Raw genomic sequence first — 12,548 nt, 5'->3', positions numbered from 1 at the left:
TGTGGTTTTGGGTGTCCAGAGGCGTATCGAGTGGATAGTGGAGGCCCCCTACACTACGAGAAATATCCCAAAAAATTCAAACATTATCTTGGCTGACATTGCGTATACGTAATATGCATCTACAAGTCATATTACAAAGCTGTCTTACTACCATTTCGTAGGAATAACTTTTTTTTTTTAACAGTGTAGTGTATAGCAAACGAGGCGCTTCCATTTTCAAGGGTTTGCCTTGTCTGGCAGCTCGGATTAGCCGCTTCCACATTGAACTTGAGCTCTCCCTATCTCTCCGGGCGTCGGTGCATAATCCAAGACAATCCAATCAGGTTCTGGGCGATTGTTGTTGCCGGATCTGGTGCACTTGCGCATAAATCATGCGCGTCCGATGATATCACGTGTTATAATTAGACCGATGCATTTTCACTTTCCACCAGGCGAAAACCGAAACGTCCGAATCCGCATCCGTATCCGCATCTGCATCGACATTGGCATCTAATACTCGCCAACTGCCAGGCAGGTTGACAGCTAAAAATCGTGATATTTGATGGTTGTATCTGCGATTTGACCAGGAACGGAACCCCATTGAGCCATCAATGGATCGTAGTGACCGTAAAGTGTCGTTCATTATGACCTCCTAGTGCTGTTGTTCGATGTTGTTATTGGCATGGTTCTTGGCTACAATGTAATCGCTGGCGGCTCTTTAAAATATGCAGCGGCGATACTGTCAATATCCACTCCACTCCACTACATCCAGCACTCGGATGGAATCCACTTGGCACTCCAATAGCACCAGAGCACCACCACCACAACGACAACCACGCAGCAGGTTGACCATGAGAACATGTTATTAAATTACTATAATAATGTATTAAGTATGTAAGAATGCTACAAATGTTAATATGTAATAATAATTGTAATGGCCAGCAGCTATATGCCAATAAGTCAGAGAGACCGATCTACTCGACTTTGGTCAACAGTCAACAGTTAAAAGTCTATCTCGTCCCCCTCGACACCTCAAGTATATCTACGCACTCCCATATCGCCGAGTTGCGATTCTCGTCAACCGATTCCTCATGTCCAGCGCCCATTTGACATTTTCATTTCCAATTCCATGAAAGTGCTAATAATGCACTTATGTATATGTACTGCCTGGGGTCGATTTCGATATATCGGTGATATATATACAATTTATGGTGCCTTCATTTGCGTCAGCCGACGGGGCTTGGTTGGATTTTTGAAGAGCTGGGAAGCGAGAGGCTCGAGGTGTTTTTTTTTGGCATGATTATAAAAATATAATGCGGCTAATCCAGATATTTCAAAAAGTGTGCCGAACAAGTAACATTTAAGCTTATCAGATTTTTAATTAAAAATTCGTATATATTATACATATATTTCCCATCTTTCAACTCCAAACATCTTATGTAAAGTCTAAAAATAAAGTCTCAGTCTAAGAGTTCTAAGAACTTCTGTCTAAATTGCTACTTAAAACTAAAGTTCTTATAAACAGCTTCTATTATTATCCATGAATTTTAATTCTTCTGTGTACATAAATCCCTTAATTATATGCAAAACAATCGGATAGGTTTCGTCAATACAACCTAATATATAAAAAAATATGTTAATTATTTTTTTTGCCCAAAATATTCCTTTTTTTTTTTGTGAATTGTTCCCGGTGCGCATTTGGTGTCTTCTTCTTCTGGCTGATGATCTTGGTGTTATGCAATCAAGTCGATAATTTCAACATCTCTCTACCCAAAAACAATAAAAAATTTGCATTGAAAAAAGTTAAGGATATGCATATCCAGTTTTCATATGACGCGTTGGTTTTCGGCAATTTTGTTTCTGATAATTGTATTTGATTTTTTTTTCCTTAACTCAGGGCTGCTACTAACCAGTTATAATTGTAAAAATTAATTAAATTAATTGATAATATTTTAAGTACTTTATTTATTGTTCAGAGTACTTATTCAGAGTACTTATGTGGGAATAGTCTTACTTTGATATCTGTATTGACTTTAAGTCTGTTCTCTTGTTTATTTGCACAATTGCAAATGGTCATAATAAACAATTGTCGTCTGGGCCTGGTCACCCGCCGATCGTTCAACATTAATAAACAAATTATGTCAATTTGTATGTAAACACGAAATCGAATCAAATCGCAGCGAGTGGCTGGCTGGTTGGCTGGCCATCGAATGCAGACGTGCTAAGATCGCCTTTTGGCTGGCCAGCTCACAGATTGCAAATATTGGATTGCAGTTACCAGCCGCCACTTTTCAGTTGATTCAGCTTTCAGATCGGGCACTGAAAAAAGAGTATGGGAAGTAAACTTAACTATCATTTTACATATCACACTTTCGAGTAACAAATTTCAGCACAAATCATAGCAAAACCTTGAGAATAAAAATAGTTGAAAGGATATGGGAACCTTTGAAAAAATACTTTATTTCATGTGCACTTTGCAGCTTCGAGCTTAAAGTTTCAGCGTCGTGTCGCGTCACCGGCGTCAACATTTAGTTTGGCTTTGCATTTTGTTACTTGAGCTAAATTACAGCGCATGAAATACGGAAGTTGTTATTGCTGTTGTTGCTATTACGGCATTGATTGCAACCTGCACTTAGAGCCAGTGAGAGGGTGACGGATGGAGGGAGCGGGTCAAGGGGCACTGTGAGGGGGAGTGGGAGTCTTGACCGCGGCCAAAGGGCGTGTGTGGTTGTGCTGGCCCAAAGTTGTATGCTGCTAATTTTGATTTATTGCGAATCGCCTTTTATGGGGCTTTTTTATCTCCGTAATGCTTCCTGTTCTCCATCAGATCGGTGAATATTCTGTGAATATGTGTTTATTCGGTTAGTGTGTATGTAACTATGACTAGGCGTCTTTTTCACAGCCGATCATTGAGCTGACTGATCTCAGTTCGAGCTCGAGCATAGCGCGCGTGTTATTTGATATTGAACTTGGCTTTGAGGCTTGCGCCGAGTGTGGCACGAGTTCTGTCGCGTAAACTGGCTCATGTGCCAGATCTCGTTGTTCCTCGTCTTATTCTAATTTATTAATTATTTATTTATGTTGTCATCGGTGCGGCGATACTCGCTGTAGGTGGCTGTACCGGGGCCGACGGGGGTGGTCATGTCTGTGGCGCATTTTGTGCATTAAACGCCTTTGGGCCATTTGTATGGTTATTGATCTGATTTATGCAAAAGCCAAACTTTTAATGCGAGACATGCGTCCATAAATGGGGTGAATGTCATTCTATATCATTAAGATCATGAACTTGTGTAAAACAAAGAGAAGTTATTCTAATATCTAAGCTTTTTCTTAGCATTTTTAAGCTTTTAATTTAAAACTAGATCAAGTAGCTTCCCAAAATTCAAATGTAATTTTTGTATCCTCCTGCTAACGTCATATTCCAGTTTTTAGAATACACCTTCAAAAAAAGAACATTACATAAAATAACAATAACAATAAAGAAAGTAAAATTACTTGTTTCGCTTAAAATACGATACAGTAATTAATTGGTGCTAATACGTGCACAAAAAAAAAAAAGAAATTATAATGACAATAAGACTAATAGTCTCGAGACTATTGAGATACTCCCGCCGAACAAAAACCAAAAAAAAAAAACCAAATAAAATTAAGAAATTAATTAGGTGCATTCTGTTTGCCAGCAAGCAGACGGGTTTTGCTCTGTTTAATGTCCGATAGGAATACTCCCAATCGTAATACACAGCCCGGTGTATTTTTCGGGAATTAATTAAAATTTATACTGGCAGAGGACTTGCGTTTTAATGGCCTTCTCACCTGCTAATCTCAAGGTCGCCTCCCATGCCTCCCGTGCTTTTTATTGAGAATTAAATGTCGAGACTAAAACTCGAGGTGCAAATAATGGGTTAATCTGGGCTTGGTTTTTGGGCATTCCGGGATGGACAATGACTCGGCTAAAAAAAGACCCCAAAATTATAAAAAAAAGAAGCCAATTCCTGAGGGCTCTGCAAGAAGGGTTTAACTTCCCATGCCGGTTATGATTAATCACAATTGTGTGTTGCTATCAATTTTAATTTCGTTATAAAAGTTTACGTTACAATCGGCTTCCAGCCAACAAAGACAGAAATCCAAGACCCCAAAAGAAGCACATGACACCTTAAACAAAAAAAAAAATGGGGGGAAAAAAAATCCAAAAGGTGAAGAAGAAGCAGACGAAAACCTTTCGAAGAAGAAGCTATGTGCTATGATACCATAATCCACGAATAAAACTAAAGAAACCAACGACCAACACACAGATACACCAACACACACTCACAGCTACACACCAAAAAGCTCACAAATAGTTCAATGAACTTTTTTTTGTTGTATGTTGCTATGCTGGTCGCTCTCCCTCCCTCTCGTTCTGCCCGCCTCGCGCTCTCTCTTTCTATTGTCAGTTCGTGTGTATTTATTTATGTTTTATTTTTATTTGTTTCGTCTATTTGAATTCATTTTTTGTGTATTTTTTTTTTAATGTATCCGCAAGGTGGGAAATACTTTTGGACTCTCGAAAATGCACTGAAAGCTCCTGCTACAAATAAACCCGCACCCATCTATTTTTGTATCTCTAAGATACGTTTATTTAAAGATCGAATCCAATTTAAATTTACACCGATTCCCAGCTGTTAAGGCAAATGAAGTCTTTTCGACTTTGTTTCGATCTTTGATCTGCATTTAATTGTGAGTATACGGGTTGGGTTGGGATTTTTTGAAATATTGTCACGTAGCCCCTTCTTCTGGTTCTTGTTCATTCTTAATTTTGAATGAATTTTGATAGCTTTATGCAGGTTGTCTTCTCTCCCCCCCCCTTCCTCTCCGAATCACTAACCAAATTAAATCAAAAAAACATTTTTCACATGCCTCTAATCAAGTGTGAATAATCCCATTTTGGGTCCAGCCAGTAAGCAAAAAGTATTTAAGCTTAATTGTTATGCTGATAGAGGCGCTAGATGGATTGGTTTCAGCTTGAGGCCCAAAAAAAAAAACACAAGAAATTAAAAGGAAAAACAAAAAGCATACAAGAGCCTCACCTGACAGGTGTACAAACACACAGGTAGCCAGGCGTTGGCATAAGTGTGAGTGTCAGCCAGCTCACGTTTCGGCCGCCGTCTGGGGAGCTCCAAACTTGAGAGGTCTTTTTCAGTTTTGGCCAAATACTTTAATATTTTTTACAAATAAACAATTATGAATAATTAAACAGTTTCGACGCTTCGAAGCATTAATGCTCTTCGTGAGTTGTAATTGAATGTAATAGAGCTGTTGGAGGGGTTTATTATATTCTTTTTATGGAACTTTACAAGAAAAAGTTCCTTAACTTATGGAATGTTAATATTTTAACGTAATGATTTAGCTTTATTTATTTAAAAACTATATACATTTTATTTAAGTTCCAACCTCTTCTTTCCATGCCATGGACCTCTTTTAAGAGCTTCGCATTGCCAAAAACAATATGTAATAGGTTTTTAATTGAATTGTAGCAAAAGCAAGTACTCGAATGTTTTCGAAGCTATTTTTGTTTGATATTTTTATGAGCTGCCACTGTTACTGTTTTTTGCCGATGTAGGCGCGTGCGTTTGGTTTGGGTGCTATTAATTAATTGTCATGTGCTTATTACACAATCTAACCGCTGGTGGGCGGGTCGAGAGATGCTGGCGGCGAGGCTAAAAATTAAAAGTTAAAAACAGGGACTGAAACCGAGGCGGCAGAGCTCTGCTTACGCAATGCGGCGGCGTTTGCACAGGTGATACAGGTACACAGGTACAGGTAAAGATACACTACAGATACTGGCTGAGTGACTGACTGACGTCACTGATAGTGGTAGCAAATAGCAAACTAAAAACTAAGCAAGCAACTAAGTATACAAACAACTCTGGCTGAATATTTTGCGACTGGCTGAATGGCGGCTGCGCAATTGGTTAACTTGGACTTGGCCAACAGGCCTAAAGTCAGTGCCAAGCCATGAAAATTGCAACGTGTTTTGGCATTAGACGTGAAAGTGCGAGTTTGCACAGGCGACTGGCTGTGAGTGGGTGAATGAAGCGGCGTCGGGGCAGCGAAAGGTGAGGGCACAACTGCCCACACCAACGCCAGTTAGTTGACTTTTATGGCACGTAATTTGCAATTGGCAAAACCAAGTCCAAGACGGCCAACAATAAACGCGGACGGAGTGCCTGCTTGCTGGCTAACTTTTCACTTTTCATTCTGCGCTTTTCCATCTTTTCCATTCTGTGCCTTTTTTCCTCGTTTTATTTTACCATTTTTTTTTCGTAGTACGTGCTCCGCGGTGCATATTTTGGCCTGTTGGCCTATTAAGTCTTTCTGGCCCAAAGGGTTCTTGCCTTGGCCATCGGCCAAAGTCTGTGTCGAGTACCTGGAAAAGCCCAAACCCCCATTTGCGCTAATGCTTTATGCTTTATAAGACGAGCGACCCATTTTGCCTGAATATTGCGTATACGCCCTGTGGTGAATCAAAGACAATCCACTTATGACTAATGCCCGATTAAGCCGAAATGTAACATTTGGCACGTGAATAGTCATAAAACTATGCGTCGACCACTAAAAAGTATTCCAAATATTTTTCCTTTTTGTTAATAGGTTGTGCCAAAAAAAAAAATACCCCGCGAAGAAAAAAATATTTGCAAATTAGGAGAAACTCTCATATTTTGGAAGGTACCCAGAGAGATGAAACCGAAACTGAATATATAACAAAAGGCACTTGTCTGGGTGAAATTTTCACTAGATATTCAAATGAACAACAACAACAATTGTGGCTGTTGGTGCTGCTGGGGATGTTGCTAAGGTTGTTGGTGTTGCTGTTGGTGCTGCTGGTCGAAGAAACAAATAACAACCAACACACAAAAAACGGAAACCGTTAAAGCCAAAAACCAACAACATCAGACGTTTTGGACTCGCTTTCAAATTATACACAGAGAAAAATAATGGGTGGGGAGTTTCTAACTAGACTAGCTCTATATATCCTTTTTCTATACTCTCTTAGAACATATTTTATTACCTCTTTTTAAATCTATTTGCTTTTTATAAACATTTTTGGTTCAAACAGTTCTTAAAATAATTTCTCCCAGTGTGGATCTTGTTTTTGTAGATGTTTCTGCTGCTGATGAGGCGTGCTCCGTTGTTTACCCCACTTGAAAGCGCCTGAAGATCAATGGATTGTATGACCAAGACCAAGACCAAAGTTGCTAACGTTGGTCTACCACTTTCGTTGTTACTGTTGTTGATTTTTACTTTTATTTTTTTTCGAGCCGCCAGAGCTTTGAGCGATTTTTCATTGGAATAGAAAGTGAATTGAATTTGTTTTCGCTGCCGTTTCAAGCCGTTCGTTTCATTGCTCTTGACGCTGTCGTTGTCGTCTTCATTGGGGTGCCGTTTGTTTGTTTACACTGAAAACAACGCACGATCGGAACGGAAAGTGGAGGAAGACTCATCCGCAGATGCTCCACAGCGACAGTCTTCTGGAAATTGGACCATGTCATTGACCTTTTCCGCTTTTTCGAGTTGCCCCAAAAAGCAGTGAGAGTGTTGTTTGTTGTTTATCTTACGGTTTCAGTTGTTATTTGGCCCAGGGAAAAACACCGGTGAAAGAGAAGCTTTTTTTTATTGATATGGCGGCCCATGGATTTTACTCGAATGCAATTATTGTGTTTTTGAATGGAAAGATTTTATGTATAAAGCTTACACAGCTTCCATGTGTTGTTGTAGAAATAAAGTTTTTTTTTCTATTGTTCTTAGGATTTTCTTTGAAGAAGATCCAAGCCCCTAAAAGATATGCTACATTTAATTTCAGTTTTAAAGCCATGATATCCTTGCAAATAATTCAATGAATTTTATAACTTAAATTCTGTAATATGGTTTTTAAATTTCATCATCTTCATATAATATTTTATTATTTGAATAATAACTTGTTATTTTGACTATAACCTAGATTCCCCCACAGACTTTTCGAGAAAATGTAAGATCTTTGTCCCAGATTGATTTGACATCTACTGTCGCTTTCTATTTGTGGTGTCTTCTAGCGTTTTCCAATGCGGAACCACCGATCCGCGGGCTGCAGTCTGCTGACTCGATTTCTTTTACCAAAATGTGTAAATTAAAGACACGGCTGAGGCAGCGGCAGCGGCATCGAGCCAATGAGTTTATTCACCTTTCGCCTAATTATCAAAATACATAAACGAAGTGTACCAAAAAGATATACCATATAGTAGTGGGTATGGGCATGTATGTATGTAGGTGTGGAGCTAAGGGAGCCACGAGAGGCGTGCAAAGCTTCGGACAAGCCGATGACGAAGACGGCGACTCGACGACTCGACTTCAATGAAATCAATTTTACGATAATAATTTTTTGAAAGCACCAGAGCGGCCTGTGAAGCCCTGCCGATTCATATAAACATTGAATCAGTCCCAGGCCCAGTCCCAGGCCCATACCCAGTCCAGGCCCCAGTCCCAGGCATCAGCTCATGTACCGTTGGAAATTTCTTGCCTTTTCTTTTCTCAGCTCTCGAGTGTGCGATGGTGTGTGTATGTGTGTGTGGTGTATAAATTTGTTTTGTATATGTTTTTGTTGCCTTTTTTCGTTGTTATTGTCTTGCAGAAATGTAGGTCAAGTTATACGGTCGCCATGTGTGTGTGTGTGTGTGATCATGTGTGGGGCTTGTGGGACGAGGTTGCGTACCAGGAGCGAAAGGGAAATGGGGGAGGTAGCGGTATCGGTAGTGATAGTGGTAGTGGAGGGGCTGTCATCCCGTCGCACTCTGAATGACTGACTAAAAGTCGAAGGCACTGGCAGTATTTTCTAGTAGCTTCATCCCGGGCCAACTTTCACTTAGAAAGTTCTGCTTGCGGTTATGCGGAATCGGTTTTTGGCTTTTGGTTTTATTTGGATACCCTATACCATGAGGTGGAGGTGTTTTTTCTGGAAGGTAAAGAAATTGTAGGTCCTTTCAGAACTGGAAGTCTTATCCAATCCAAAAAGGGTAATAATTGTAAGATCCCTAAATAGACTTGAAGTTTTGCAGTATCATTACTTTTTTCTTGTATAAATATTTTCTTTAAAAACTGAGTTTTCCTAAAAAAAACTATAAACTTAATGTATAATTTATGTTACTAAAGTGGATTTTAATATAAAGATATATTTTTCGATTACAGGCCAATTTCAAGGGTATTTAAGGCTTCGTCTAACTTTCTTTCCGCTTAGCCCTCTACCTTATTTTCGGGGCAGTATGTGTTGGCCGAGAGTCTGTGGCTGAAAGCGATATGAATGAATATCTGGCAACAACAAGTTAACTGGGTCAGCGCGTGTGCTGGGGCCTGGGAAGATCTGATTGCACTCGGAACTGAACGGATGATCGCTTAATTGCATTTTCAATGCAATCACTGGCTGTCTGGGACGAGGAGGTGGATCTGAACGGTGGCTGGGACCGATCAGTGGGTGGGGGTGGGGGCGTGGGAAAGCTTTCCGTTAGGCGACGTCACCGGACCTTGGCGATCAGCTGTCGCGCTGCCGCGTTGCCGCAAGTGGATTTCCCTGAACTTCATACTGAAAAGCTAATATGCGAGTATCTATTAATAGCGCACGCTTTTCGCTCCGCATATCCGCATCGATTGCACGATCTCTGCCTCTCTGTTTTTCTCGTGCTCTTCGAGTTTTTCTCTCTTACCGCACCACCACCTGGTCGGAAAAGTCGACACGAGGCCAAAAGCTCAGCTCTCTCTTAGCCTAACCGCTCTCAGAATGCAATTGCAATCGGCGTTCTGAGAGGTTGTTGTTGTTTTGCTATTATTGACCTAATCACTTGTGGAGCACAAACGAACATTGAACTTTTACTTCCGCATTAGCATTGTTTGCGATATTGCGCTCTTTGGCGTTTGATATCTGAAGTTTTTTTTTTGTTTTTTTGGCTCCTACCCCATCCGGGGGCTTTTCAATTTTTATTGATCATTTTCCAGCAGCTTGGCCGGCGGCGACCGCCCAGTGACATTAATTAATGCCCACAGATTCATCAAATATGCGCTGGCCGTTTGGAAAATCATATTTTATGCTCCCCCCGGCAGCAATTTGTCTGCGGCAGAGCCCCCAGAGATCAGATGCCTGTATCTGTATCTGTCGCCAAGTGCCGGAGTGTGTGTGTCGGAGTATCTGTGTATCTGGAAAATCTTGTAATTTAATGCGACAATTTTGTGCGCCTGTGGCTTGGGCGCTGGTCCGAATAGAAGATGTCCAGTGGAAAAAGGAAAAATGCACTCAAAAGTTTTCAGTTTTAAATATGGTTTTCGTTTAATATTATATTTTTATGGGTGTGAGTTGGCTTTTGTATGGGTGTCTGGATGTTTGTCGAAGGTGTGTAGACATATAAATAGCTTAATATGCTTAAAATCTAAACAAATTTTCTTCTTGCTCCGAATGATTTTCTCAGCTCGGCATTTTCTCAGGCGAAATGTACATACAACAAAATAGTCAAAGAGAAAACGTAGCTAAAATGAACATTTCACAAATAGTTGGCAAATAAATAAAAATTATAATTTAAACAAATGAAGATTTGCTCGGGAAATATGACACTAAATGTAATACTCTTTGCATAATTTCTTTCATCTTCGAGAAACAATTACATGAATATATAATATATATAACATATATGGTGTGATAATATAGGATATGTGTGTGCTTCTGTGGTTTTTTGTGAACAGTAATGAACAAATATTTAATTTAAATCATATGATAATAATAAATAATTAATATAATAGGTCTGGTAAGGTCTACACAAAAAAACTACATAAATACAAAATTTAGCAGCGATCGGTGAGGGGAATCCCCCAGCTTTCTTCTTCGCCGGCAGCTGGAAGTCTCCTCGCGGCCGCGAACGCGCAACCAGCGCGCTCCCCCAATCATGCCCAAAAAATATTTGTGAATAAGGCAAAGGCTGAATGGGGCTGTTGTTGTCACTGAATTGGCTCAGTACTGCCCGGTTGGGTCCAGGCAGTCCTGGCGCCGCTTCTGGCGTGTGTCCTGCGAGTCGCGGGGGCGCCTGTAGGTTCCTGTGGGGTCCAGCATTTTGCAGTGGAGGTGTGTGATTTGAGGGGTTTGGTTGATTTTAATATTGAGTTTCTGTTTTCAGCCCTTTGGTGTGGCCAAATTGGTATTTCGCAGAGATTGGCTTAGTAGGTGCCAGTGGGATCCAGAGCCAGAGACATGATGCTGATGAGATTTACTTTAAACTTGCTTCTTGAAAGAGTATACTTGTGAGCTCGGTTTCTTTCTTCCTTAATATTGACCAGTGGGATCCAAGTAGGCGGCCATTGTGAAAGTCCTTGATGAGTTACTTGTCTTTAGAGATTTTCTAAGAGTTCTTGGTGGATGAGCTTCAGTCACTCCTTCAGTACTGGCCAGTGGGATCCAAGTAGGCTGCCATTTCGAATGCCGTGTATTTACCAAAAATACGTGAATGACAAAACCAAGTCTTGTTTTTGTTGCTTCTGCCGACGATTCTCCTTTGTTTAATTTGGAATCGACTTTATATTGAACTTTATACTGGTTCTCGGCGGTGTTGTTGTAAGTTCTTTTATTATCACCACCAGTTGCTGTTGTTGTTGTCGGGTTTCTTGGCTGATTATACGGCCACGTTTGTCTGTGTTTTGGGTTTTTGTTGTTTTTATATATAAGAGTCACTGACACTTAAAATCCATTAAAGGCTTTTTGTTAAACAGTTTGTTGATTATTTGGATTTTTAATAACTTATGAAACCGAAGCGGGCGCGTTCAGGGTTTTCCACGTGAAAAATCAGCGGACTTTTCGACTGTTTTATAATTTGTTTGCTTGTGAATTATAGAGCTGGCGAGATCGCTTCTGTTTGCTTTGGCTGATGATCTGATGATCTGAACTCGTCGAACGTTGTCGATCTTATGATTTGGGTTGGTAGAGTTGGTAGTATTAAATACTACGGCCAGGTAGCCCCCGGGGGCCGAAGTCGCTTCGGCTTTTCACACAGACATTACCCGAGCAGTCTCAGTTGATGGTGTATTGGTGTCTGTTGGTGTCTCTCAGCTCCACAGATTTTCAGTTGCTCTTCGACAGTCGCTGCGAGTGCAAAAGAGCAAGATAGACGGCAGGTGCTCCGCCGCTCTTAGCCTGCGACTTCTCTTACCCGGCCTGGGGAGAGCGAGAGAGAGTGTACTTTCATTCATATTACCAGGTAGAGAGATGTGTGCTCTCTGTTGCTCCCCCTGGTCGCCCCACTCGCTGTGGCTCTTTCTCTTTCTTAAAGGTACAAACTCACACCCACCTGGATTTCATTCACGAAACAGCTGTTTGACTCGAACTGCGACACGATCGAGTGCCCTCGTTATGCTCCTACCTTTGTGTGCGTGATCAGTGAGTGTGTGTGTATGTGTGACCAGTATCTGTGTGTGGGGTGCTAGTGTGTGGGTGCAGGGACTCCAGGTAGTCCTTGTTGCTCATTGGTGCTCCGTTTTACAATCCCCGATTGCGATCCTGAGGCAGAAGACTCCACCTCTTTTTTTTT

The 12,548-nt window shown here is 40.8% G+C and overlaps 1 protein-coding gene across 1 annotated transcript; it reads right to left on the bottom strand.

Annotated features, from left to right (window-relative positions):
• Nucleotides 1-10,287: 10,287 nt before the first annotated feature.
• On the bottom strand, nt 10,288-11,921 carry tal-AA (tarsal-less AA). The gene has a single exon (XM_017247245.3). It carries the CDS (start codon nt 11,078-11,080, stop codon nt 10,982-10,984), a length of 99 nt encoding a protein of 32 aa, XP_017102734.1. The 5' UTR covers nt 11,081-11,921; the 3' UTR covers nt 10,288-10,981.
• Nucleotides 11,922-12,548: the final 627 nt, after the last annotated feature.

The sequence above is a fragment of the Drosophila bipectinata genome, chromosome 3R (genome assembly GCF_030179905.1).
Source record: "Drosophila bipectinata strain 14024-0381.07 chromosome 3R, DbipHiC1v2, whole genome shotgun sequence".
NCBI lineage: Eukaryota > Metazoa > Arthropoda > Insecta > Diptera > Drosophilidae > Drosophila > Drosophila bipectinata.
The sequence above is the reverse complement of the archived record's forward strand: the minus strand, read 5'-3'. Positions and strand labels throughout refer to the sequence as shown.